The sequence below is a fragment of the Notamacropus eugenii genome, chromosome 3 (genome assembly GCF_028372415.1).
Source record: "Notamacropus eugenii isolate mMacEug1 chromosome 3, mMacEug1.pri_v2, whole genome shotgun sequence".
NCBI classification, from domain to species: Eukaryota; Metazoa; Chordata; class Mammalia; order Diprotodontia; family Macropodidae; genus Notamacropus; species Notamacropus eugenii.
Window position 1 is genome coordinate 23355916 of NC_092874.1, and position 26372 is coordinate 23382287.

Genomic DNA, 26372 nt, shown 5'->3' on the forward strand with positions numbered 1-26372 from the left:
TGGGGGCATAGAGCACAGAACTCTAAGTCTGGCCACCGACCCTGATCATTGGCCTCAGTTTTCTTGTCTGTAAAATCGGTATAGTAATAGCACTTGTTTCTTCGGTCCATTGTGAGAATTAAATGAGAGCATATTCCTTGGGGAGCTCTCTAAATGTAAGTTGTTGCTGCTTCTATTGCTGTTGGTGGTGGGAGTGATAATGTGCATTTCAGGGACCTCCATGATGATGATATATCATGGATCCTTTACCTCTCCTAGAGGCATGAGGTATGACTTTGCACTTGGAAATGGGATTCCTCAGGCTGAGAGCCAGCCTTTCCCTTTACCAGTGTGATCACAGAATCAAGAGACAGCTTGGAACATAGTGGAGAGAACCAGAACCAGCATCTTTGGCATTAGGAAGTCTTGGGTTCAAGTTTCTTTTCTGACACTCATTGGCTTTTCCTTTATCCCTGCCTCAGGTTACAAAAGTTACAGAGCAGGAGGAGATCTACATTGGTGGAGGGAATTTCCTCATTGGTTAAAAAAAATCACAGATTGATTCACCAAGTCTCTGAGTTGGAAGATAGCACCAACTACCTATACCTAATTATTGTTCAATTTCCAGTTGTGTCCAACTCTTTGTGACCCATTTGGGGTTTTCTTGGCAAAGATGCTGGAGTGATTTGCCATTTCCTTCTCTAGCTCATTTTTACAGATGAGGAAATGGAGGAAAACAGGGTGAAGTAACTTGCCCAGGGTCACACAGCTGGTAAGTGTCTGAGGTGGGATTTGAACTCATGAAAATAAATCTTCCTGATCCCAAGCCCAGTACTCTGTGCACTATGGCAGCCCCTGTTATACTTGACCATGAAGTGCCCTGTACAAAATGCCCCATAATCCGTCCTTAGCCCTGGACCTGAAGACCTCTAAGGATCTGGGGGGACACTGAGAGGCTGCCCAGGGTCCCCCAGCACCTCTGAGGCCGGCTCTTGGCCTCTATTCCATGCTGCTGACACCAATCCCAGCACCAAGGGGCTTCTCTGAGAACTGCACAAGACCTGATGTCAAACCTGACCAGAAGGACAAAGTGGTCTGGGCCCTTTTAATGGGAAGGCAGCTTCTGCTTCCTTCAGCCTTTTTGCAGGATAGCTCCGTTTTCACTCACAGTCTAAGTGTTAAATTAAGTTTAAACTTAATTTTTTTGTAGATCCGAGTCAGCATGGCCCACCATAGTGGGGATAGGTCCTAAACATGGAGCTAGGGAATTTGACTTCCTCTCAGCTCTGCTTCTTTGTTTACTGTCTGTGACCTCGGTCAAGACCCTTGACCTTGAAGAATACAGATTCTTATGTCCCCATCAGTAAAATGAAGGGGTTGACCTCTAGTGATCAGGGAAATCAGCCCTTTGGGTCCTCTGTCAGTCTCCAATAGGAGGGGGTGCTTCAGGTCAGCTTTGAAGGAGGATGATGGTCCTAGAGGTGGAGACACAGTGGAGCCATGTTGATGCTTGGAGGCAAAGGTCTTTTTTATCCGTCCTAGTTAAGAGCCTTTCTCACCCCCTTCCCTGCTTCCCCATTTGAGAACTGAAACTGAGAAATGCAACCTTACAGTGTATCCTGTGCTTGGCTGAAGTGCATTAGAGTGAAAGAATTGAAAGAAGTGTGTGTGTGTGTGTGTGTGTGTGTGTGTGTGTGTGTGTGTGTGTGTGTATGTGTGCGCGCACGTGCATATGCATGTGTGTGTGTGTATGTGTGCGCGCACGTGCATATGCATGTGTGTGTGTGCGTGCGTGCGCAGTCACTTAAAAGAAATATACCATGAAAATACCAAGGAAATCGAACTGCTCACAAAGGTACTTGGTGGCAGGATGTGCCTGCTGAAGAGGCCTCCCTGCCTCTGGACCTACCTTCTCTGGTACCCATACAGCATCATGTACTGGCTGCTCCCCTCCATGGGCCTTGCCCTCTCATTCCCTGAACGCCTTCACCTCTGCAAGGCCCAGAGGGATCCTTAGTGGAATTTGTTTCAAAATCCTGGAGTCTGATACTTGGCCCCACTGACCAAAGGGTAGGGCCTTCCCTCCCTCACCCCCTCCGCTCTCCCAGCCTGAAATAATTAGAAGAGGGCACCTTCACCTCCTGTGGCGCAGCACATGGGAAGGGTAGCATCTGCTTCTGGGAGATGGGTTCTTGATCATCTGCGAGTTGCATCGGCTGCGAGGCATTATAGCGAGCTTTTCACTACGTGGCCAGCTTCACTTAGCAGTGGGCTGCAGAAAATTTTTTTCTGTAAAACAGGAAACGTTTATGCAGCAGTTAACTTTAATACTCCCTGTGGTTTGAATGGGAGCAGAATTACGTTGGCCAAATTGGTTGTTTTCCTGCCCTGTGTTTCTGATGGGGATCATCTGGGTTGGTCCTTGTCTACAAGGGAGAGTTGAAGTAAGTGGGGAAGAAATTCCAGCCAGAAATGACCATCCCCAGGGTGGCAGTAACAGAATTTCACCTTGGAAGTCACCTGGAGCCCATACACACAGGGACACAGAGTTTTTGGACTAGATTAATGCAGGGTTTTTTTCCCCAGTGGGTGGAGGAAGGTAGGAGGAAGTAGAAATAGATTTTTGTTTATTGGAAAAAAATGAGGAAAAGCCTTAAAAAGAAATCACCTCAGGACGATCAGGCATGCAAAGGTTGCCTGTAGATACTTGGGATGCACCTTCCTCGTCTGGTTAAATCCTCTGGTACTTCATGCATGTTGGGGATGAGCTGGGAGGGTGAGGGTGTGTGCTTGAAGGTCATGCCAATAGACTGTAAGCCAGCCTGGGTAGGTCCTGCCTAGGGTGCTGACTGCCCACAGACCCAGAGACTCATCACTAGTTTAAAACATTTGAGGAGTGCCAGATATTTCTGAAAGAACAGGGAATAGAGAGCTGGAAGGGATGTTAGAAGTCTGTGAATAATCCAGCCTCCTCATTTTAGAGATAAGGAAAACATCTCAGAGAGGGTGAGCGACTTACCTAACCTCACACAGCCAATAGGTGACTGAGGCTGCATTTGAATTCAGGTCTTTTTGACTACAGGCCTCTGCACCTGGAGCCCCACTGTACCAACCAGCTGCCTTGGTCAGGCCCAATCCCCTTCCTCCTTCCCCTCCTTCCCTAGTGTCATGCTGGGCACAGAACAGCCAGTTTTATACCTTTTGGTTGGGTGATTTTGAGTCACTTTTTCTTTTTTTTTTTGAACCTCATTGGCTCCTGGATTCTTGGGAGAAAAAATGGATAAGTAAGGTGTTGTCTGTGCCCCTGAGGACTGTGCAGTCTGTTAGGAGAGAGAAGACTTGAGATAATGTGATAAGTGTGTGGAGTCAGAGACTTGAGTAGTATGCTCCGGGGTCTTTGGCAGAGACTCCTTGCTGCCTCCTATTATCAGCAATAATTTAGAGTTTATTACTTCAGTGGTTCACGCTTTTATTGGTAAGGTGCGTGTGTGTGCACATGCGTGTTATGTGTGAATGTGCATGCATGCATGTGTGCGTGCATGTGTGTGTGGCAGGGTGATCACTCCAAACCCTTAAAGAAGTGAGTCATTCTCTCCTTAAATTCATCCCTCAGAAGAGAGACATACTCTCCCTATACCTGGGCAGGGCACTGAGTCCCTCCAGCATGTGGGAAGGATGATCCATTGGGCCTTCAGGACCTTAGGGTCCCCTCCCCACAATTAGGTATTGGGGGAATATGGATAAGTGTATTTAAAATAAAAGATTGAATGCTTTAAAAATTATCTACGTATTTCCAAGCAGCCAGCATGTGGCTCCCCACCTCCTCTCCCCTTCCCCCTGTTTTCCAGCTCCCTGGTCTGTACTGTCTTCCCCCATTCGTGTGTAGCTGCTTGAGGCCAGGGACTCATGGCTTAGCGTGCCGCCTTGCCTGTGGTTGGCTTCATACAATGCTTGTTGACTTGACTTGGTTTGGCATGCCATCTCTTCCATGACTATCTTGGGATGGAGTATTCTCTGAGGCTCATTTGGAGGGCTCTTTCCCCCTTCTGATCTGTATGTGATGTATTGCTCCTAGGTTCCTTGGGCTCCAGGGACTGTTTTCCTCTTGATCCTTATATATTTAGAGCCTAGCTCAGTGCCCTGGATCACAGCACTAAATAAATGCGTGGTACGTTAAATTGACTCTGTTTGTGAACCTGATGGGGATTGCTGGAGGACTTATGATGAAACACATCTCCCTCCTTTCAGTGAGAAGTAGGGTAACTATGAGTGCAGAGTGTGGTATACACTCCTTGGGTATGGTCTGTGTCTGTTGGTTTGGTTTGAATGCTTTTCTTTGTATAAAGAGAGTTTGGTGGTAGTGGGAATGTTATGGAGAAATAACTTGTAAAGAAAACATTAGTGAAACGTTGAAACAGTTGCTGGTGACATAAAAGAATTGTATTTTGTCCAAAAGGGAGCTGAGCAGGAGAGCCCGGCAAAGCAGCCCAGGTGTGGTGGAAGTTGGGTGCAGGCCCATTCTTTGTTTTAGAAAGAATCTTTTCCCAGAATCCCTCCTCTTCATTCCTTCCAGCCTACAACATGGCGGACAGTCATGTCATCGAGCTTTCACAGGTGCTTGGTGAATTGTTGAGCACAGAAGCACTGGGGATCTTATTATTACAATACCCTTTGGGTTTTCATCTTCAGTTGGTCTGTTCACGTGCAGGGAACATGACTTAAAAAACCCAACAAAATAAAACCACTTGCGGCCATATCTTCTGTGCTGGGCACCCGGTCATCGGTGTTTTCAGAGTTCATTGAGGAGGGCCCTGTGCGCTCTGCTGTCAGAAAAGCAACTGACTCTTCCTAGCTGGGAAATTCTAACTTGGATGAGGATGTCATTTCTTTTTCAAGTTTGAGGGCAACTTGGGGGTGAAGTTTGGGGCCAAGGGATAAGTTGAAAGGGGGACTATTAGTTCTTCTGATGAACTCTGAATGCCCCTGAAATCAGAGTTTCTGTTTTCTTTTGTGTTTTATTTTGTAACATGGCTGGTATGGAAATATGTTTTACATGACTTCATATATATAACTAATATCACATTGTTTGCCTTCTCAAGGCGGAATGGGAAGGATAGAATTTGGAACTCAGAATTTTAAAAAATTCATTTTTTACATGTAATGGGGAAATATTTAATAAATATAATTTTTAAAAAGTAAAGAGCAGCCTCAGACACTTGACACTAGCTGTGTGACCCTGAGCAAGTCACTTAACCCCAATTGCCTCACCAAAAAAAGAAAAGAAAAAAAGAAATCCAGAGTTCTTCATTTTCTTTGTCACGATCTCCTTTGGCAGTCAGATGATGCTTTTTCTGAGAAAAAGGTTTTGAAATGCACAAAATAATATAGGGATGTAAAGAAAAACACATAAACATAATACGTATGTGTATGCATGTTATATAAAGCAAAACATGTTGCATTCAAATAACCGCTTATCATTTTGGTGATGCTAACGATAGGGGTGAACTTAGAGGTCGATCCAGGTTTGTTTTTGATTTTCATCCTATTTCCTTCTTGATTTTTGCTTTGAGATGATGAGATCAAGGAAGATTTATTCTTGGTATTATACCAAGACCATCTCTTAGTACATTAAGTCTGAAGGCGACCCATTTTTGTTAGGTTAAGTTGGATTAGTACTAGTTAAGTACTAGTAAAGTGTAAATTGTAAGTGGTTAAGTGCTGAATGTTTAATTTTTAAAAGTTTTTTATGTGAAAACCTTTCCCTCTTTGGGATTTTTATCATATTATTTCAGAGTAAAATGACACCTAAAGTATAGTATTGTGGAAAGTGGTTGAATTTTGGGGTGCTTTGCTTAAGATCCTTGAGCTGCTGAGCTGGGAAGCCTGGGGTGGGAGGAGAAGGAGAGGGTGCATGGACTTTCTGAAAGTCACAGAGTAGAGGTGGAGTTTGAACTCAGGGCTTCTCGTTCCAGATATGGTAGCCTTTCTGTTACCTTGAGTTGCCTCGTGTGAGCCAGGATATCCCAGCATTCTGTGTATAAATACAGTTCCCTTATGGTACTGTGGGAAAGAGGGCTAGATTTGGAATCTAAAGATCTGGGTTCAAATCATAGCTCTGCCGCCTGCTGCCTATGGGTATCTTGGGCAGTTCTTTTCCTTTTTTCTGAGGCAGTTTCCTCAGCTGTAAAATGAGGGGGTTGGAAGAAATGACCTGAAATCATTCTGGCTGTCAGTGTATTGTCCTCCTCCTTAGAAGCCATCAGGCAGAGGCTGGATGGCCCTTGTCAGGAAGGTCCTCCTTGGGAATGCTCCTTGGTTCCCCTTCCTCCTCTGAGGTCCTTTCTATTGCCTCTGGACTTTTTGGCATCATGGCATCCACACATCTAGAAATGGTGCATTGATCTTTTTGGAGAAGAGAAAGTGAGCAGGGTATGGAAATTTTGTCCTGGACGGGTAGGTTTAAAAAACCAAGCAAACCATACATCTCGACTGATCTTGGCTATTGCTTTTAAGTGTCATTAAAGACAGTTTTTGCGCTTCAAGAAAGTGGAGCAAAAACAAATTTAATGTCATTTCAGTCTATTTTATAATCAGTTTGCTGAATTTTAGACATGGAAGTCTCAATCATTCAATTCCCCAGAACCCTTTTCTAGAGTGGAAGTAGCCATCATTCATACAAGTTAAGTGTCAGTAAGCATTTATTAAGTACTTGCTATGTATGGGACCTTCCCTTTTTTTTTTTTTTAACAATAATCTTTATTAATGCCTTTTGTTTTTAGCATTGTAGTCAGTTATGGATCATCCATCCATCCATCCATCCATCCATCCATCCATCCATCCATCTATCCATCCATCTACCCATCTATCCATCCATCTACCCATCCGTCCAGCCAGCCAGCCCTCCCTTGTAACCCACTAAAATAGCTAAGTAAAACCAGTTGGTGCACTGTGATAGTTTGTGACAGTGTGTGTGCCACTTCACACCAGCAGACCCCACCTCTCTTCTGGAAGGAGGGAGATAAATTTCCTCCTCTCTCCTCTAGCCTCAAAATTGGTTTGTTTTCATTTGCATGATTGAAATCATTATTTATGTTACTCAGATTCTGCTTATATTGGTTGGCATCAAGGTGACTTTGAAAGTTCTCTCATTTATCCTTTCTTCTGAGACAACACTGTTTTCCATTCAGTTTTATCTGTTTGCCCCTGGTTTTTCAGCCCTTTGTCTCCTACCCACACCCCAGATTTCTTCCCCTGCCCCAACCCTTCTCCCCAAAGCCTCACCAGTCCTAGAATCCACCCATTGGACATGTTCTCCATCCCTTCATCCTCTCCCTCTGATTGGAGGACTCCTCCTAGACCTGCCGTGGAAGAGGGGCCACCCAGGCCCTCCAGGTCTTCTCTTGTACCCAGCTCCCATGTTGGATGCCCTTGTCTCCAAACTCATCCCCTCTATAAGAAGAGGAGCATATTAAGCACTTAATCTGTGCTTGTTGACTAATGGATACAGACTTTATTTGCAGTTCTTTGCCACACCTGCTATGACGTCCTGGGTGGAGGTGGGGCCTTTCTTTCTGCTTTTGACTTGTCCTGAAGGTTAAAGGGCTAAGACTGTCCTTGCACTGAGCCCTCCTTTGCTTCTCTCCCTCTTTGCTTCTCTCCTTCCAGTCCCAGTAAGTCTTGACAAGCATTTCTTGAGTTTCTATTAATGGGACCAGTTGATCAGTCAGTGATCAGCTCAATTTGTACCTTGATATTTTATTTTCAGAGATTGATTGAATTATTTCAGAAGATTGAAGACCTTAAATGCCCTGTAAATATGTGCTCTCACAGTCATCATTTTTATCATTATTATTGTTTGTAATTTATAGAATCAAATGCATTCCCTCTGCCCAGCAGAAAACACACCCCAACTGGTATGGCCTCCTGCAAACTTGTTTGCAGATGGAATCTCATTTAATATGTATGAGCAGAGCTTAGGGAGCTTTGTGGTGAGATTTTCTATAAAACTGGTCCATTTGTAATTAAAATCTGAAGATGTACAGCTTTTACTCCTGGCCTTGGCTCCAGTGACCTGGTTCTTGGTGTCCCCAGCCTTTGACCCCACTTCTCTCGTTAAATTGCCACTTTTTCCGTCATTATTTTCCTTGTTTGGGAGAGCCAGTCACTGTCTGAGACACAAAAGCACATTTTGTGCTTGGGATTCTGATACCTGGGAGTCAGTCACCTGGCAACACAAGCAGTCTGAGGCTGGGTTTGAACTCAAGAAGATGAATCTTTCTGACTCTAGGTTCTGTGCTTTATTCATTGCACCACCTACCTGTGTGTATTCCTTTTCAATACTAAATTAGATTTTAAAACAAAATCTAGGCCGTGTAAAGGGAAAAGGTTTTCACTGCTCTTTGGTGGGAATTTTAACAGCATCTGTCTTATCCTAGACTTGTCTGTGGCTCATACCTTGCAGACTGCCATTGTCTCGAGAGTGAGATGAGATGGACTCTGAGTTTGCCTTGGATTTCTCCTTCCGCGATTGCTTTTTTGTTTTGTCAGCCACATGGTTCCCGCTGTGTGGATTTAGATGGCTTGCTGTCAGACTTACAGCTTGTCACTGGTCTTATTACTGCAGACTTGAGATAGTGGCCAGTGGCAATTTTCAATCTGGGTACTGGAGATTGACCTTCTGTGTATGACACATTTAGCTGATGGTTCCAAAGCCCTAAATTTTGGGTTTAGCTCTAGCCGAGGACCATGCGATGCATGTAGGGAGTCAGTGTTTCTCCTTGCCCGTTGATGACTTCTTTTCCCCCAGCTTTAGTGTGGTTGGTGACTCATAGATGAAGTTCCCTCTATTTGCTCTGTCTCTGTTTTGTACAGACCTAGTGTCATCACCCCCATTAGCCTGTGGGCTCTGAGGGTAGGGGCTGAGTTGACCTTTCCTTGTGTCTTTAGAACTCTACACAGTACCTGGCACATAGTAAGCTTATTTATGATATCAGTGGAAGTTTTTAAGTAAGTATGTTTCAAGTGAATATAAATTTATTAAAAAAAAAAGCTTCATGGTCCTGTATGGATCATGGCAGTGCTTGGTGTTTGGAGCTGAATCCAATCCAGCAGTCCTCGATGGAGTGCATGCTAGGTACAAGGTACTGGGTATGGAAGGACAGTTCCTACCCTCCAAGAACCTACAATTCATTGGTGGGAATACATTATATAAGCAGGTATGGATGTATATGATAGTTTGTGACAGGTTGCTAAGAAGCAGAGTGGAGGCAGAAGGGTTTCTGGGAGATGAACGGCTCCTGGGAACAATGCTTGTTTATGCTGATAAAACCAAAACCCTCAAATTCCTTAGGGCTCGATGTGAAATCACTTTAGAACAAACTCTGAAATCACTGTAGATTTCTGAGGTAAGTGCTATTATTACCCCCATTTTACAGATGAGCAAACTGAGGCGAACAGCAGTTAAGTGACTTGCCCAGGACAAATGTCCTGGAATCAGGAAGCTGGATTTGAACTCAGTCTTCCCATCTCTAGGGCCAGTGTGCTGTCCACTGAGCTACCTTGCTGAGAGATTAAGTAGTTTTCCCAAGCGATAGCAGGTGGAAGTAACAGAGCAGCCTCTGTGGGTACGTGCATTTATTTATTAATGCTCCTTCCTTTACCTACCATTCCTCGGCTGCATCTGACAGCAGCTCCCTCTGCTCAGCCCCTCCGGTCTGCTGTCTCTGCCCAGAGGCTGGAGAAGACACGCACCCTCATCAGTCATCTTGGTGCTGAGTTGGGGCAGTGATAGGGGGGTGGTTCTGATGGATGTTACTATCTTGGGCATTACTGTGGCCATTTTGCTCCTGGTTCTGCCTGCTTTTCTCTGCATCCATTCATTGATCTTCTCAAGGTTCTCTGAGTACTTTAAATGCATTTCTTAACAGTGCAGTCACGCTTTGATGTATTCATATGTTATGTAAATGTTGGCCTAAGCCTAGTTCCTGTCAGACTACAAAACAATGTTTCAGTCTTTTTATTTTTGTTGAGTCGTTTTAATCATTGTGACCTCGTGCGGGGTTTTCTTGGGGAAGATACTGGAGTAATTTGCTATTTCTTTCTCCAACTCATTTTAACGGATGAGGAAACTGAGGCAAACAGGGTGAAGCGACTTGCCCACGGTCACACAGCTACCAAGTGTCTGAGGCCAGATTTGAACTCAGGTCTTCCTCTGGTACCTTATCTATTGCATCACCTACCAGCCTTATTAGAACTGTATGGACAAAGAAAACATGGAGAAGGCTGCCTTGGGAAAAGTAATTAGAGGTGTTTAAGCAAAGGCTGGCGGTCCATTTCTAGGGTGTTGCAGAGGGAACTCCGACCAGGGCTGGGTTGGACCACATCACCACTGAGGTCTCTTCTAGTTTCAATCTCGTCTGGCATTTTAGTGGCAGAGGCAAGACATAGGAGTAGGGTTCATAGTTCATCACCCTGTCCCCATGGACAGCTTCAAATCCTTAGGGAGGGTTTGCCTGGGTGGATCTGAAACCTGCCCTCCCTGCGTGTTAGCCCTTGAAGCCTGAATAATAGGAGTAATCATGATGAATGTTTGCTGAATTTGAGCCAACTGTGTGCCCTTGGGGAGCTGAGGAGCCTGGGGGGGGGGTGTGTCTATATTTCTCCCATATTCTCCAATTTTTATGTGTTTTTAACCCTCATTAGCATGTCTACTTTTTGAGACCAGGTCCTGTTTTTACTTTTTTTTTTTTAATTCCCAGCACATAGGACAGAACCTGGCAATTCAGTTCAATTTCAATAAACATTTATCGGGCACCTAATGTGTGCTGGGCACTGTGGTAAGGACTGGGGACGCAAGAAAAAGACAGTGTCTGTCCTTGAGGAACTTACTATCCTATGGGTCAGACAACACACGGAAGGAAGCCGGAAAAGGTGGGGGAAGGGACAATGTGAGGGGGGCCCACTTGGCATGGGGGCACATGGTTCTATGGAGTTGAAACCAAGTAGATCTGCAGATGGACTGTCACTGAGCTGGACATCCACTGCTTTGGGAGGAGTTTAGTGCTTTCTGTCCTCTAGCCCTCCAATCAGAGGGGAGAAGATGCTGAGAGAAGTAGTGGTGAGATTAGACGTGATCAGTTTATATTGAAAGGGGTTAATCACACAGCAAGTACTTAAAAAATACTCCTTGATGATCAGTAATAGCTAGCATTTGTACATGCTTTAAGGTTCATAAAAGACTCGTAAAATATTATCTCATTTGACTTTCAGTGAGAGGTAGGTGCTATTATTATCCCCATTTTATAGATGAGGGAACTCAGGCAAACAGGTTAAGTGACTTGCCCAGGGTCACACAGCTAAGTAAGTATCTGAGGCAGGATTTGAACTCTGGTTTTTCTCATTAAGAATGCAGGAATCTATCTACTTCACCATCTAGCTGCCAAGACCTTAATTAATGTGCAGCCTGGCTCGCTTACCTTGAGTTATTAAAGAAATTAGAGTAACTCCTTCTAATCACCTCCCTCCCTGTTCACTCACACACTCATATATGCTTACACCCTGCACCAAGCCAAAACATGTCCCTCCACATGCTTGGGAGCCTCATCCTGCCCTCTTGTGCCAGTCTCTTAAAAGATTTCTATTCTACTTATTCTAGAGCCCTCCAAGTTCACGGAGCCGAAGCCTGACTTTGCTCCCCCATGGAACAACATCTAATTCGTCATCCCCCAGTAGCCAGAGACATCTTACCCCTGCGCCCCCCACCGTGGTCACCGTCACCCACCACAAGTCACCCGCTGCTGCCCGAAGATCAAAGAGTCACTATTCTGCCCAGCTCCATGACGTCCGAGAGGTAGGCCATGCCCCCGTTCCGTGATTGGGGCTCCATGTGGAAGGTCTCTCAGAAGAATGAATGGCCTCTAGCTGTTTCCGGGAGACCTCCCATTGATTGATCAGCACATGTAGTCACTTAGGGATAGAAATTCTGATCCTTGGAATAGAAAAACCTTTAATATTGTAATATGTTTCTTGTTTCATTTTGTGAATGACTTGTGATCAACCTTTTCTTTCATGTCATGTATGCAGAGCCACATGGTAAAAGTAAGAGAGGAGGTAAGAAAGATGGATCACTTTGTTCTGGGCCTCAATTTCTTCTGCTGTAAACATGAGAGGGTTGGAGTATGTGACTAGTGAGGTTTCTTTTCCCTCTATGACTGTCATCTCATGCGCCTCCTCACTAGGCTCCATGGACCCTTGTTGAAAAGGTTAGGGTCCATGGATGGGTTGGGCTTGGTGGCCTCTGAGGTTTTGATCTATGAAATGACCCCAGCTCATGGTGTGAGTGAAGGGGTGGGCGAGGGGGAGATGATGTAAAAACAACAGCTTATCCAATTTGGCTTGGTGGGGGCAGTCTTTATTTCAGCCTGATTTCCATATTTCGGAGTCAGCGAAGGTTGGTCTTGCACCCAGGGCTTATTCCTCAGTCTGTCTGCTGTTCTCCTTCCTCCAAGTTTAAACATTCTATTGGTGGCTTGAGAGCTGACCTGGGCAGTCGGCAGGGCCAGGGGTGGGGCAGGGTGATGGGAGGTGCCCATCTACAGATGTTAGAGAACTGATAACTGAAATGGAAATCATGATTCAGTCTTGCGATTGTTTGCCTCAGTGATATCAATTGGGTGTTTTTAGAGAAGGGATGTAAATGTTCTCATCATTTTTTTCCCTGGCAATAACTGTGGCTGTCACTCAGGGTGGTGTGTGCGTGCGTGCACACGTGTGCATGTGTGTGTGCATGTGTGTGCATGCATGCATAGGATTTACTGTGATAAGGTTTTGTGAATTTATTTTGGAGGTAATTACTGCTATATATAGAGGCTCTCTTGTTTTTTGCTTTGTTTCCCCATCACTTCACACATATCCCTGGTGTTTTGTACATCCTCAGTGCCTAATAATTGTCTTTTCATTCATTTGTTTGTTCAGTCATTCATGTCAACTAGAAACGTATCATTATCCCATTTTATAGAGGAGCACACCGAGGCCCAGTAATGTGAAGTGATTAATCAGACAATTAGTAAATGCTGTGGAGTCTAACCCCGCTCTCCTGAGTTTCAGTGCCATCCCACAGTGTATAATGCTTTTTCCCTTTTTCCCTACTTTTAAATGGATGATAATACTTATTTTCTTTTTGATGAGGTGGCCTGGAAAAATGGAAATGTTATAGTACTCTTCATATTCCTTTTATAATTTTTAAGCAAGCCTCTGTGGTCAAAACCACCATATTAAGAGTGTGTTTTCAAGTCAACCCAGTAAGTATTTATTTAAGCTTTTACTGCACTCTAGGACACAGAGACCCCCAAATGAAAACATTCCTACCCTTCAGAACTTGACCTTCCACTGAGGAAATGTTTGCAATGACTGTTTCGAATGATATTTTTACACAGTGCTGTACAAAGAGAAATATGAAAAAAAGAAAGACTAGAGAGAAGGGGCATCATAGCTGGCTTGAAGGATTTGAAAGGCCCCAAAGGGCCCCAGTGGAAGTTACAAAGGCACATTTGGGTTTGATGGCAGGAAAACCCTCCCACCCATGAGTGCTGTCCAGCAGTGAAGTGGGCTGGTGAGGATGGGTGTCCCCCTTCCTTGGAGGCATTCTGGCAGAGGTGAATAACCTCTTGTCAGGTGCTGTTGTCCATGGTGGACTGGACTAGAGGACTGCTAAGGTCCCATACAGTATGCAGATTCTGTGACTGATGCTGCCCTGTGGCTGTTGCCTCAGAGAGATCCCCCTTCCAATCAGAGTTCAAAGGCTTGGTAGCAGGATTTGGGAGAGGAAATGAGCCAAATTTCCCATTCCTTGTTCCCTTGGTTTACTCTCAGAAATAAACAAATGCACCAAGTTTTGTGATATATTGGTGGATTTCGAGCCTTAGGCATGTTAGAACTATTAGGAAACAGGCCTCCCTGGTTGGTTCTGATTTGGTTTCTGAATTCTTTTTTTAGGACTTTGCAGGTAATCTCTCCCTTGTATGCACTGATGCCCTTCATGTTGAAAAACACCTTTCAAAATGAAATAAAATTTTTATCTCAGACAAAGCAAAAGCAGAAATAGATCTAATCAAAAGAGATAAGGAAGGAAACTATATCCTGCTAAAAGGCATCATGGACAACAAAGCAATTTCATTACTAAACATGCATGCTCCAAGTGGTATAGCATCCAGATTCTTAGAGGAGAAGTTGAGGGAGTGACAGTAAGAAATAGACAGCAAAACTATAGTGGTGGGGAACCTCAACCTCCCCCTCTCTGAACTTGATAAATCTAACCTCAAAATAAACAAGAAAGAAGTTAAGGAGGTGAGTAAAACTCTTCCTAAGGTAGATATGATAAATCTCTGGAGAAAACTGAATGGGGATAGAAAGGAATATACCTTTTTCTCAGTGGTACATGGCACATATACAAAAATTGACCATATACTAGGGCATAAAAACCTCACAATCCAGTGCAGAAAGGCAGAAATAGTCAATGCATCCTTCTCACATAATGCAATAAAAATTATATGTAGTCAGAGGCCATGGATAGAGAAACCAAAAATTAATTGGAAACTAAATAATCTAATCCTAAAGAAGAAGTGGGTTAAAGAAGAAATCATAGAAACAATCAACAATTTCATTCAAGAGAATGACAATGATGAGACAACCTACCAAATCTTAGGAGATACTGCAAAAGCAGTTCTTGAGGGAAGTTTTATATCTCAGAATGAAATAAATTTTTTTATAAAATCCCATATATTTGGCACAGTGTACACAATGCCTAATTCATTTCATCCTACCTTTACTGAGGACTTACTTTGTGCAAGGAGACTGTGCATGTGTGGAAGGTGAAGACAGGTTTCCTGTTGACTTTCGCATCTAGCTGTGTGAAGGCTCTGACTCCTGATCTTCTGTGGACTTGGGGTCTACAGTTGGGTTAGAATCCCAGAACCCTGGAGTAGGAAAGGACCTTGACCACCATATAATTTTTAGTTCTTAGTCTTGTTTGTGTCATGGACTGCTTTGGCAATCTGATGGAGGCTCTGAACCTTTTCTCAAAAAAAAAATTTTTTTTGAAATGAATAACATAGAATTGCAAAGAATCCAGTTATATGGAAATCAAAAGATGAAAAAGAAAGTTCATAGACTGCAGGCTAAGAATCCCTGATGTAGTTCAACCTGTGGCTTCAGCCTCCCAGACAAACATTCATCTTGCCTTGGTCTTAATTGTGTCAAGGTGTTCTATTGTATTAATGTGCCACAACTTGTTTGATCTCTCTTGTTGGACATTCAGGTTGTTTCCATTTTACAAAATGGTTCTATTTAGATGCAAATCTGAAAATGTTTAGACATCCTATCATCTTCATAATTTCTATGAAAAGATGATTATGAAGAATATAGAGAAACAGTGGACTGATGCACTGATGAATAAAGTATTCTAAATTAGTGAAGCAACATAGTCGTTTATGACAATGTCAGTGGAAAGGACAAAATAAAGTTTAACTCTGGGTGATTATGAGGATCAAGCTAGCTCAGGAGTGTGTTGGACTTTTTTCTGGGTCTTCTTCTCTTCATACTCTTTGACTTGGTGAACTCATCAGCTCCCATTTAGCCATCTCTGTAGAAGATTCACAGATCAACTTATCCAGCCCTAACCTCTCTCTTGACCTCCAGTCTTGTATCACCAACTGTCAGTTCAATGTTGAATTTCCCATAGACACCTTAAACTCAACATATCTAAAACTTAACTCTTTCTCTTTCTCCTAAATCCTCCCCTTCCCCTTCCTATGTTCTCTGTTGTATAGAGGGCACCACCATCCTTCCAGTCCCTCAGGCTCCCGACCCAGGCATCATCTCACCATCTGTCGCTTCCCATATCCAATATGGTGCCAACACCTGTCAATTTCACTTCTGCAGCATCTCCTGTTGATTTCACCTCTGCAGTATCTCCCAATATGCTTCCTTTTCTCCTCTGACATGGGCCCCACCCTGGTGCAGACACTCATTACCTCACGCCTGGACCTTTGCAATAGCTGCTGGTGGTGGGGGGTGGTTCGGGGTCCTGCTTGTCTCAACTCTCCCCACTCTGGTCCATCCGCCATTTAGCCACTGAAGTGATTTTCCTAAAGTGCAGGTTTGACCATATTGTCCTCCTTACTTAGTAAACCCGCAGTGGTTCCCTGTGATCTCCAAGCTCAAATACAGAATGCTTTGTTTGTTATTCAAAGTCTTTCATAACCAGCCCCTTCCTCCCTCTCTACTTTCTCTTAAAATGTTTGATTTTTTTTTAATAAGTTATCTCTCATTGATGCTTCCATGCCCATCATCAAGGTCTTTCTTATTAGAAATTAAAACAGTCAAGTGGAAACAGTGGACGGAGCTTGGCAGCGTAGATCAGGTTTTGTCCTCATGGTGCACACCTCTCTGCCTTCATGTGGCAACAGGCATTTAATGAGGTGCAAGAGTGCTGGGCTGTGGTGATGCATATACAGAAATGAAAACAGCCTTTGCCCTCAGGGAGCTTATATTCTGTCATGGAAATTGCTTGGTTGTAAACCTGAAAAACATCTCAGAATCTTTCTTAAAAGTTTTCATTGAACCTCTCTCTGGGTATTTTCCTTCCCCTGTCATTAGTGGAAAAAACGCAAAGTGAAAATCTCCAAGGTATCTGCTGATTACAGCAATGAATCTTGATAAATGAGAATCGGAATTTATTTAGGATATTGACCAGTGTGGTTGGTGGGCATCGACTGAATGTTGATTCTTAGTGGGGGAGTGAACGGTGGTTGTATGGCTTGCCCTTTTAAATGTATCTCCAGAATTATTCTGTAAATTAGTGAAAAAATAGGATTTGCTTTATAACAAATCAATTTACACTCTACTTTTCAGATTTTTATCAATACTTTTTGTTTTTACATTTCTTAGGTGTCCTCTGTCTCTCTTTCTGTCTTTCTTATCCTAGAAAACCATTTTTTTATAGCAATGAATTTTTTTAAAAAGAAAAGAAAAATAATTAGCCAAACTGAACAACAGATTGGACAAAATCCCGTCAATGACATGATCCATGCCCCTGGACACTGCTCCTCTGTTCCCTCCTCCCCCTCTGCCAAGGAGGTGGTGCAGGTGGGCGTCCTCTCATGCCTCTCCTTTGAGGCTAATGTTTCCTATTACATCGTCCTAGTCATTGTGGGCATTCTTTTCTGGGCCCTGCATTGTCAGAGCCCTGTACTGCTCTACTTATGTTTGTAACACATACACTTGGCAGGCTTTCCATTATTAAATGTCCGGCAGTCTTTTAAAATGAGGAGCTATTCAATTAGTAGACCCAGCAAGAGGCAATTAAATTAAACCATGTATCCTTTCTTGGATTAGTCAACAAAACAATCTGAAAGTACCAGAGCCCAGACCCGCCCTTTAAATCCAAACATGCTAGTTAGGGGAGTGAATAATGACTGCCTTTTTTTTGCATTTGGTTGAAGGCTTTCTCTGTGTTTCAGGCACAGTTCCACTTCAGAAACTCATCAAGGCTTATGCATATATGATTTTTCTTTTTATTAGTTTTTTTGCGTGTGTGATTTCAAGTCCAATCTGGGATACTTATTAGCTGTGTGACCCTGGGCAAGTCACTTAACCTCTGCTTGCCTCAGTTTCCTCATCTGTCAAAGGAGGGGTTTGATGGCCCCTGAGGTTGCCTACAATTTAAGATCTAGGATGCTTTCATCCTAAATTCTTCTATCAGAAATGCCCCTTTTGCTAGAGGAGTTTCTCATGCCCCAGGACTTTAAGTAGACCTTTGTTCTGTGCTTTGGGGGGATGGAGGGCAAGGGGTCTTAGTTTTGCCTTGTGGTGTTTTAAACATATGCCTCTGTGTGTGCGGCAGCTAGGTGGCACAGTGGATAGAGCACTGGGCTTGGAGTCAGGAGGACCTGAGTTCAAATCCTGCTTATTGTGTGACCCTGGACCCTGCTTGCCTCAGTTTCCACATCTATAAAATGAACTGGAGAAGGAAATGGCAAACCACTCTGCCAAGAAAACTCTAGTTGGTCATGGAGAGAAGGGCAAAATTGAAAATGATTGAGCGTATGTCCTGTAGAGGTCATGGTTGACCTTGAGAGTAGAACATGAAATGTCAGGGTTGTCATCTCTGCCGATCCCTTAATTTTACAGATGAGGAAGCTGAGGGCCATAGTGATGAAGCAACTTGCCCGTAAAGGTCGGAAGGATCAGATCTGGATTCAAACCCAGGTCCTCTGACTTGGGCTTCTGTGCTTCTACTGCCCCTCAGAGACACCTGAGAAGAGGTCATCCATCCTTGATTCACCATGGAGACCTCTGATGGGAACCCCACTTACTCAGCCCGTTTTGCTGCTTACTGCTCTTACTTCCAGAGAACAGGGTGGGAATAGCCCACTCTCCATTTAGGTAGAGCACTTTGTGTGGGCTGAACTTGTACCTCAGTGTGCCATTTCTGGGGAGGATTCTGAGAATCCTGCTTGGAAGATGGTCTTCTGTTGTGAATCATTTCTTTGTGTTTTTCCTATCTTGGGCCCCAGGAGAACTCGGGGTTTAGCTACATAAGCATCTTGACTCCAGGAGAAGGGTGCTAAGTGACAGATTCCTTTATGACCCAGCTCTGGACGGTTATCCCAGGTGTTTAAAATCCACGGAGGTATTGATTCAAAGCAATGCCTCTAAATGCTGGTAGCCCCAGTGGTTAATGGAACTTGTTGAAAGACTTAAGTGAAGGATTAAGCAGCAGGAGAGAGTGAGTGACTCTTCCTCTGGCACTTATACCATCTGAGATAAATAGACATTGGAGTCCTGGTCCTGGAGATGTCTGCACAAAGGGCTTCTGCCAGGGGTTTCTTTTCTTTTTCTTTTTTTTTTTTTTTAAAGCAAATTTATTTGACCATTTGAAAGCCTTTTTGTGCAGGAATCCTTCTTTACAGCCTTCTTTACATAAATCTGAGTTTTACGAGCAACCTCATCTTGGTTGCTGTCCTGTTTTATCTGTTGAGGTGTTCATTATCTGCCCAGGCAATCTTCATTCTTTAGCTCCAGGGGCTGAATACTGTTTCTTCCTAATATTCCTCCCAAGGTCTATCCTTCATCATGTTCTGTGCTTTCACACTCATCTGAATCTTCTTGGAGTTTATTCCTTGTCAGATGAAAAACTTCAATGTATAGATGGTACTTTGCTAAAGATGGAGGCTAACCTGGTTCCTCTCTCTCCCAGGTTTGGGTAGATGGGCTGGATCTGGCCACATTAGATGGGGAGCTGCCCAGAGTGTGATTTCCCAAGCTCCTCTGACACCTCTGGGTCTTGGGGATGGGACAGGAAAACAGGAGAAATTGAGATTTAGAGTGGAACTGAAGCCCCTCTCATTCATGTCCAGATTGAACCCTAGCCATTCCATCACTAACCTCAGGCTGCTTTGGTCAAGCTCTTCTCTCTCCCTTGACCTCAATTTCATTATCTGTAAAAAACAACAGCTAGGTGACATCTGACGACATCCAGTTTAAGATTTCAGAAGACCATGGAATGAGTCCTAGATTTGTGGTCAGAGGATCTGGGTTCAGATTCCTTGTGGCCTTGTGTAAACTCATGTAATTTGAGGAACTCTTGAGAAGTTGGCCTTCTTTGTGCCCCAATCCCCAGATACACACATTGCACATGCACACATATGCTTGCACACACACATGTTCCATACACACACACACTGATAAACTATCATGGGAGAATATCAGTGAATTGTGATGTACAACTTAAATTGGCCTGAAGTGATTTGCCTCCATGCCCTCCTCTTTCGCCCAACTCCTTCAGCAGACAGCTCAGTGTGTGGACCTGGAGTCAGGAAGACCTGAATCTGTCTCAGACACTTCATCTGTCTTTCTTCCATTCCCTCATCTGTGAAATGGGGATCTTTCTGCCAGATTTCCCTATTATTTCTGAGGTCCCACCCTCATAAAGACTTGGTTGTAATGCAGGTCTATGAAGAGGAGGATTTGGCTTTTTATTTGAGGGAAGACAGCTTTTATTTTTAGCATCCCCTATCCACATTGTCTTGCCTTCTGCAGTGTAAGCTGCATGAACTCCCGTGCCTGGCATGATGCTGGGCATGCTTCATAAATGTTGATTGACAGAAGGAGGAGACTCCTGACAAAACAGAGTTTGCTTGGATTTCAGGGTGGACACAGAGAGCTGTTGTCCCTGTTGTTTTTATAAAGCTTCCCCTCCCACTCCACGGCCAGTGGACGTTTGAAGCCAGGCTGTGATGGGCAGCTCACTCCTGCCTCCTGTGAGAGGAGGCGGAGGTGATGTGTGACCTGCCTTCTGGCAGAGAAGGGATGGTCTCCTTGTGGATTTATTCAACTGTGAGGGCATTCGTCATGACCTCTGTGCTTTCTAATTACCTTGTGAGGTGTTCAGGGCGATTTATGGGCTAGCATGTTAGATGTGCTTGAAGCAGTCGGACAGGCCCTATTGGGGAGGGCAGAGCTCACAGGTGGTGTGGATGCCATCTCTGCCCCAACCTTGTGGCATCTAGGCATTCACTTGGTGCTGTATGGTTTCTCTAATTATAACCCAGCCTCAGTCAATCTGGAAACACTTCTCTATTCTCTCCTTAGAAGGAGAAACTTTGCTGCCGCTGCGTATCCCACACCAGTCTTCCTTCCATGGCCGGACCCTTCTGGGCTCGGTCCGTCATCTGCTGTTGGCTCAGCTGCGGGGAATGGGGGAGCCGTTAGTATTTCAGAATGAGCTGGGTTTGTGTTTCTTTGTGATGTTTGTTATTTAGCAAGCAGTGTAACATCATTACCACAGTTGGGAGTTCTGGTTACTAAGGCAACTGGTTACTGGGCTGGATCCAGGAGAAGTAAACTGGAAACCTGATAAGGTCTCGAAATCCTTAGAAACATTCCCCAGCACTCCCACGTGCAGCTCCCTGGCTTCTGGCCGCCTCCACTGCCTTGTTCACTAGTCTCTGCATCTCTCATTTCCCCTGCCTGTCTAAAGCCTCTATCCTTCATCTTATTGTGCCTCTGATTGTTCATCTTTTAAGAAGTTTATTAATGTCTTTTGTCTTGTTTTATGCCACAGTAATTTCCTGTGTGTGTGTGTGCGTGCGTGCGTGCGTGTGTGTGTGTGTGTGTGTGTGTGTGTGTGTGTGTGTGTTCATCTCCCCACAACCTTATCTTACAAAGCAAAGAAAAACAATTGGGCAAAACTGACTGACAGCCACTGTGTCAGGTGACATCGTGAGTGACCTCAGCCCCCGTCTCTATAAAAAGAAATTGTGTCTCTGGGACCAAGAGGTCTCTAAGCTCAGCTCCTTTGGGACCAATCAGCAAGTGTCTTGTATGAAACACTACTGTGTACCAGGCAGTGCATTTATGGAGGGCCTGCTATGGGCCAGGCAGTGAGGGTACAGAGGATACAGACCTCAGGGAGCTCACCATCTGATGAGGCGATGGGCAGGTGACTGTATACAGATGAGATCCGCATGATCTGAGGAGGCGATGGGCAGATGACTGTATACGGATGGGGTCTGCATGGTCTGATGAAGTGACGGGACAGACGATTGTATACGAATGGGATACCAAGATGAAAACAGTCCCTGCTTAGCTTATATCCTAGTGTTACTTCCCAAGTGCCTCCTGTGTGCCAGGCTGGGTGCCAAGTGCTGGAGACATACAGAGGCAAACATAAGACAATCTGTGCCCTCCAATAGCTTATATTCTATAGAGGGAGAGAGTATATACAACAAGACTGAGACAGATCTGGTCATGGGTCCTGTGTGTGGGGGGAGGGCAGTAGGGGAAGACAAAGATTTTGTGGGTGTCTAAGACCACTTGGTTCTCAGGTTACTGATCCTGCCTGAGATCTGGGGTTGCCAGGGCCCAAGGCTTTGAGGACCATGTGTCGTTAGATGTGGAAATGCACCTCGTTTTTGTCTCTTATTGTAAATATGAAGTGATTGTGCATTGCCATACCCTGGCTTTCCTTTTCCTCCCAAATATCATCAGACTGTACGCATTTACAGAAGTGTCCCTAAGAAACTTTATATTAGACCCATTTCCTTTCTCTGCTAGAGGAACTCACCTTTTTCTTGGAAGCAATGGACAACTTGTCCTTCCTTCTTCGAGGAGAGAAGCCAAGGGGCGAAGATAAATCCTAGCAGCCCCCAACTTGTCTCTTTGGCTCATCCATGTCTGTCCAGAGAAGTCTTTTCCAGAAAGGGATGGAGAGACATTTGATGCTCCAGGCTGTGGGGTTCCAGTGTACGAATGTACTGCAAAAGTATTGAGCTGAAAGAAACACAGAGGTGTGAAATTCAGCGAATGGGGTAAAACTGATATGAGCTAAAGGGAAAGAGAAGGACCAAGATGTCAATGAGAAGTGAGACAGACTAAATGTTGTCTAATTTTGGCCCCCCAGAAAAAATGAGGAAATGGACCTTCCTCATTTCCCTGGAGAGAGGGGGGACCCTGGGGACTGAGAACTGCATACTCAGACGTGGCATATCTGGAAATAAGACATCAGTCTTGAAGGTATCTATAAAACTCTTGAAGAAAAGAGGGGGCCAGAAAAGGCCTTTTAGGCCTTTCTTTTCACTGAGATCCCTTTACTAGTCTGCCCAAATGAAGGATGAATAAAACAAGTAACTTTTCCCATCCAAGCTCATGGATGTCTGGGCTCTTTGGGCCCCATGTTAAGAATGCTTGATCTCGCACAACCCTGTTCACTTTACAGGTGAGGAGATAGAACTAGAGAGGAAAAGTGACTTATCCAGGCTCATATGGGTAGTGTCAGAGGCAGGATTTGAACCCAGGACTCTGATTAAGATCCCATGCACTGTTCTATGCAGGCCTTCATATGTTGTCTGCTATCCTTTAGTATTGCTAGTTATATTAACTGTGGTCCTTGTGTAAATTATTCTCTTGAGTCTGTTTGTTTCTCTCTACAGCAGTTCCAAGAAGTTGAAGCAAGTTGCTCTGAATTGCTCACATGTATTGTTTTCTCTGGTTTGGGCAGTCATTTCTCCCATTGATGGGTGCCCCACTTTGTTTCCAATTAGAGATAATGTTGTTTATAAAGCAGTCTAGATCAAACATTTAAAGAACAGTTAATTCCAATACTAGATAGACTATTTGGGAAAATTGGCGGAGTCCTACCAAATTCTTTTTATGATACAAATGTGGTTCTGATACCTAAACTGGGAAGAGCCAAAACAAAGAAAAAAATTATAGATCAATTTCCCAAATGAATATAGATGCAAAAATTTAAGTAAGATATTAGCAAATAGATTACAGCAACTTATCATGAGAATAATTATGTTATGATCAGATAGGATTTATACCAGGAATTCAGGGCTGGTTCAATATTAGGAAAACTATCAGCATTATTGATCATATCAACAACAAAACTAACAGAAACTATATAATTATCTCAATAGATGCAGAAAAAGCTTTGGACAAAATACTACACCCATTCCTACAGAAAACACTGGAGAGCATAGGAATAAATGGAGCCTTCCTTAAAATAATAAGCGGTATCTACCTAAGCCCTTCAGCAAGCATTATATGCAATGGGGAGAAGCTAGATGCATTTTCAGTAAGATCTAGGGTGAAATAAGGATGTCCATTATCACCACTGTTATTTAGTATGGTACTAGAAATGTTAGCTTTAGCAATAAGAGAAGAAAAAGAAATTGAAGGCATTAGAGTAGGCAAAGAAGAAACTAAGCTATCACTCTTTGCAGATGATATGGTATACTTAGAGAATCCTAGAGAATCAAGTAAAAAACTACTTGAAATAATAAACAACTTTGGCAAAGTTGCAGGTTACAAAATAAACTCACATAAATCATCTGCATTTCTATATGTTACTAACAAAGCCCAACAGCAAGAGATAGAAAGAGAAATCCCATTTAAAGCTACGGTAGATACTATAAAATATCTGGGAGTCTACCTGCCAAAAACAAACCCAGAGACTATATGAACACAATTACAAAACGCTTTTTGCACAAATAAAGTCAGATCTAAGTAAGTGGAAAAACATCAGTTGCTTGTGGGTAGGCCAAGCCAATATAATAAAAATGACAATTCTACCTAAATTAATTTACTTATTCAGTGCCATACCAATAAGACTATCAGATAATTATTTTCCAGAGCTAGAAAAAATAATATCAAAATTCATCTGGAAGCACAAAAGAACCAGAATATCAAGGGAACTAATGAAAAGAAATGCTAGGGAAGGTGGCCTAGCCCTAGCAGATCTCAAATTGTATTATAAAGCTTCTTGGTTGGCACTGGCTAAGAAACAGAGGGGTAGACCAGGTTAGGTACTTGAGACACAATAGTCAATGAATATAGCAATCTTCGCTTTGATAAACTCAAAGACCCCAGCTTCTGGGAAAAGAAGTGACTCTTCAACAAAAATTTCTGGGACAACTGGATAACTGTGGCGGATCAGATGCCATACACAAGAATAAAGTCCAAATGGGTACATGATCTAGGTATAAAGATTGATACTATAAACAAATTAGTGGAGCAAGGAGTAGTGTATTTGTCAGATTTATGGAGAAATTTTTGACTAAACAAGAGGTAGAAAACATCATGAAGTGCAAAATGGATAGTTTTGATTACATTAAATTGAAAAGTTTTTGCACAAACAGATTCAATGCAGCCAAGATTAGGAGGGAAACAGAAAACTGGGAAAGAATTTTTACAACTAAAGTCTGTGATAATGGCCTCATTTCTAAAATATATAGAGAACTGAGTCAAATTTACAAGAATACAAGTCATTCCCCAGTGGGTAAATGGTCAAAGGATATGAACAGGGAGTTTTCAGAGGAAGAAATTAAAGCTATGTATAGTCATATGAAAAAATGCTCTAAATCACCATTGATTAGAGAGATGCAAATCCAGACAACTTTGAGGGTACCCATCACACCTATCAGATTGGCTAACATGACAAAACAGGAAGATGATAAATATTTTTTTAAAAATTATTTTGTTTTCAGTGTTCTAGAATCACTTTTATATATCTTAGATTTTTTTCCCCTCCCTTCCACCCTACCTCCTCACTCCCTCCCTGGGACAGCATACAATTTTATATAGGTTCTACACATACATTCCTATTAAATACATTTCCACCTTAGTCATGCTGCATAGAAGAATTAAAATGAATGGGAGAAATCATAAAACAAACCAAAACATAATACAAAAGAAAATGATTTCCTTCATTCTGCGATCGAATTCCATAGTTCTTTCCCTGGATGTGTAAGGCATTTTGCCTGAAGAGACCATTGGGAATTATTTAAGTCCTTGCATTGCAGTGAAGTACTAAGTCTACCAGAAAAATTCCCTGCACACTGTGGTTGTTGCTGTGTACAAAGTTCTCCTGCTTCTGCTCCTTTCACTGAGCATCAGTTCGTATAAGTCTTTCCAGACCTCTCTGAAGTTTTCCTGTTCATCATTTCTTATAGCACAAGAGTATTCCATTACATTCGTATAATGGTGGAGATGTGGGAGAATTGGAACACTAATTCATTGTTGGTGGAGCTTTGAGCTGATCCAACCATTCTGGAGAGCAGTTTGGGAGTATGCCCAAAGGGCTACTAAAATGTACATACTCTTTGACCCAGCAATACCATTTCTAGGGCTGTATCCCCAAGAGATCATAAAAATGGGAAAGGGTGCCACATGTACAAAAATATTTATAGCAGCTCTTTTTGTGGTGGCCAAGAACCAGAAATCAAGGGGATGCCCATCCATTGGGGAATGGCTGAACAAGTTGTGGTATACGGATGTAATGGAATACTATTGTGCTATAAGAAATGATGAACAGGAAGACTTCAGAGAGGCCTGGAAGGACTTATATGATCTGATGCTGAGTGAAAGGAGCAGAACCAGGAGAACTGTGTACACAGCAACAACCACAGCAATGCAAGGACCTAAAACATTCCCAAAGGACTCTTGAGGCAAAGTGCCATCCACATCCAGAGGAAGAACCATGGAATCGGAACGCAGAATGAAGCAGACTATTTTCTCTTGTGTTATGTTTTTTTGTTTTTTTCATGGTTTCTCCCATTGGTTTTAATTCTTCTATACAACATGACTAATGTGAAAATGTGTTTAATGAGAATGCACATGTAGAGCCCATATAAGATTGCATTCTGTCCTGAGGAGGAGGGAGAAGGGAGGAGGAGAAAATCTAAGACTTACGGAAGTGATTGTTGGAAACTGAAAAACAATTAATTAAGTTTAAAAAAGCAGTCTAGAAAGCCTAATGAGATTATGGATGTTCTTATCGCCTTTTGTCGGTCTAGGTTTGTGCCTGGGTAGTACAACCCTGAGTTGCCCAGATA

The 26372-nt window shown here is 43.2% G+C and overlaps 1 protein-coding gene across 4 annotated transcripts in view; it reads left to right on the forward strand.

Annotated features, from left to right (window-relative positions):
• The window catches only part of OSBPL10 (oxysterol binding protein like 10), a 228543-nt gene that overhangs the window by 87464 nt on the left and 114707 nt on the right, over nt 1–26372 (forward strand). For 3 of the 4 annotated variants that reach the window (XM_072651109.1, XM_072651110.1, XM_072651112.1), the window contains exon 4: nt 11633–11827. The exons of the other annotated variant lie outside the window; for it this stretch is intronic. In XM_072651109.1, coding sequence (XP_072507210.1) covers nt 11633–11827 — 195 coding nt within the window. The remainder of the gene's footprint in view (nt 1–11632; nt 11828–26372) is intronic. 4 annotated transcript variants of the gene reach the window in all.